Below are 2500 nucleotides of genomic sequence, written 5' to 3'. Positions count from 1 at the left end.
AAGCACACACTCACTAACACTAACCCCCGACACACTCAATGCTAACCGTCCACCACACAACTGCTGAGAGCATACTTGTGTGTGAGAGAGGGAGAGAGAAGAAAAGAAAGAGGGAAGGAAGAAGGGAGAAAGAAAGATTGTGCAAAGAAAGAAAGTGTGGGAAGGAATAGATGGATAGACAGATAGAAAGTTAGATAGATAGATAGATAGCTGGATAGATAGATAGATAGACTTACTAGTGGTTGTATGGATGGATTAATGCACAGAGATAGACTGAAAGATCCACAGATCTATGGCAAAGTGGTGTATAGAAACCAAATCCCAGGGATTTGTGTGTGTGTGTGTGTGTGTGTATGTGTGTGTGTGTGTGTGTGTGAGAGTGTGTGTGAGGAATGATCGTACTATTTAGCTGTAAGGATGCTGCGGGTTTATCAGCGCCAAAGGCTCTCACCACAGTCAACCACAGCGTCATCTGAGTCACATTAACGCGTTCACACCACAGCTCTCGTGTGTGTGTGTCTGTGTGTCAGTTTGTCAGTGTGTGCATCTTTGAGAGAGTGTGTGTGTTTGTTTGTGGGCTTCTGTTTTCCATTTGTACTTTTATGACCTTTGTCCTCATAGCAGTGTGTGTGTGTGTGTGTGTGTGTGTGTGTGTGTGTGTGTGTGTTTGTGTTTTGCTTGCAAGTGAGTGCATGTTTATCTGTGTGTGTGTGTGTGTGTGTGTGTGTGTGTGTGTGTGTTTATTGTTGTCCATGTAACATATCCGTATGTTCTGATGATGCCTGTATTTAGAGTGCACGTTACGGTCCTTGTCTTTGCCTGCAGGCAGATCGTGGAGTCAGACGCGTCTATGTGTGTGTGTGTGTGTGTGTGTGTGTGTGTGTGTGTGTGTGTGTGTGTGTGTGTGTGTGTGTGTGTGTGTGTGTGTGTGTGTGTGTGTGTGTGTGTGTGTGTGTGTGTGTGTGTGTGTGTGTGTGTGTGTTTATTGTTGTCCATGTAACATATCCGTATGTTCTGATAATGCCTGTATTTAGAGTGCACGTTACGGTCCTTGTCTTTGCCTGCAGGCAGATCGTGGAGTCAGACGCGTCTATGTGTGTGTGTGTGTGTGTGTGTGTGTGTGTGTGTGTGTGTGTGTGTGTGTGTGTGTGTGTGTGTGCATCTTTACGATTATAATCATGATTCTGATTATGTCCTGGTCTTCTCCCCGCAGTGTACCGGCGTATCATGGAGTCGGACGTGTGTGTGTGTGTGTGTGTGTGTGCATCTTTATGATTATGTCCTCATCTTGTCCCCGCAGTGTACCGGCGTATCGTGGAGTCGGACGTGTGTGTGTGTGTGTGTGTGTGTGTGTGTGTGTGCATCTTTCTGATTATGTCCTGGTCTTCTCCCCGCAGTGTACCGGCGTATCGTGGAGTCGGACGTGTGTGTGTGTGTGTGTGTGTGTGTGTGTGCATCTTTCTGATTATGTCCTCATCTTCTCCCCGCAGTGTACCGGCGTATCGTGGAGTCGGACGTGTGTGTGTGTGTGTGTGTGTGTGTGTGTGTGTGCATCTTTCTGATTATGTCCTGGTCTTCTCCCCGCAGTGTACCGGCGTATCGTGGAGTCGGACGTGTGTGTGTGTGTGTGTGTGTGTGTGTGTGTGCATCTTTCTGATTATGTCCTGGTCTTCTCCCCGCAGTGTACCGGCGTATCGTGGAGTCGGACGTGTGTGTGTGTGTGTGTGTGTGCATCTTTCTGATTATGTCCTGGTCTTCTCCCCGCAGTGTACCGGCGTATCGTGGAGTCGGACATGTGTGTGTGTGTGTGTGTGTGTGTGTGTGTGTGTGTGCATCTTTCTGATTATGTCCTGGTCTTCTCCCCGCAGTGTACCGGCGTATCGTGGAGTCGGACGTGGGCGACTCGTTCTACATCCGCACGCACTTTGAGTACGAGAAGGAGTCTCCGTACGGCCTGAGCTTCAACAAGGGCGAAGTGTTCCGCGTGGTGGACACGCTCTACAACGGCAAGCTGGGCTCCTGGCTCGCCATCCGCATCGGCAAGAACCACCAGGAGGTGGAGCGCGGCATCATCCCCAACAAGAACAGGTGTGTGTGTGTGTGTGTGTGTGTGTGTGTGTGTGTGTGTGTGTGTGTGGGTGTGTGTGTGTGTGAAAGAATCACTAGGGGGTTGAAAATGACATTCTTCATTCCAGGAGCCGCAGGATGTAGCATATGTGTGTGTGTGTGTGTGTGTGTGTGTGTGTGTGTGTGTGTGTGTGTGTGTGTGTGTGTGAGTGTGTGTGTGTGTGTGTGTGTGTGTGTGTGTGTGTCTGCACCATACCAGAGACCAAGAGCCCTCTCTCTGCAGCATCAGGATCTGAACCTCCTTGTTTCCTCGAGGGCTGTTCCTGCAGACTGGGTGTGTGTGTGTGTGTGTGTGTGTGTCTGTGTGTGTCTGTGTCTGTGTGTGTGTTTGTTTAGTGAGGACAGGTGACAGGTGAGTCAGAGAATGAAGCTT

The 2500-nt window shown here is 49.4% G+C and overlaps 1 protein-coding gene across 1 annotated transcript in view; it reads left to right on the top strand.

Moving 5' to 3' along the window:
- The window catches only part of tjp1a (tight junction protein 1a), a 174845-nt gene that overhangs the window by 145320 nt on the left and 27025 nt on the right, over positions 1 to 2500 (top strand). The window contains exon 14 of the mRNA XM_062523862.1: positions 1869 to 2088. Coding sequence (XP_062379846.1) covers positions 1869 to 2088 — 220 coding nt within the window. The remainder of the gene's footprint in view (positions 1 to 1868; positions 2089 to 2500) is intronic.

The sequence above is a fragment of the Sardina pilchardus genome, chromosome 21 (genome assembly GCF_963854185.1).
Source record: "Sardina pilchardus chromosome 21, fSarPil1.1, whole genome shotgun sequence".
Classification (NCBI taxonomy): domain Eukaryota; kingdom Metazoa; phylum Chordata; class Actinopteri; order Clupeiformes; family Clupeidae; genus Sardina; species Sardina pilchardus.
This window is presented reverse-complemented; position numbering and strand designations above follow the sequence as displayed.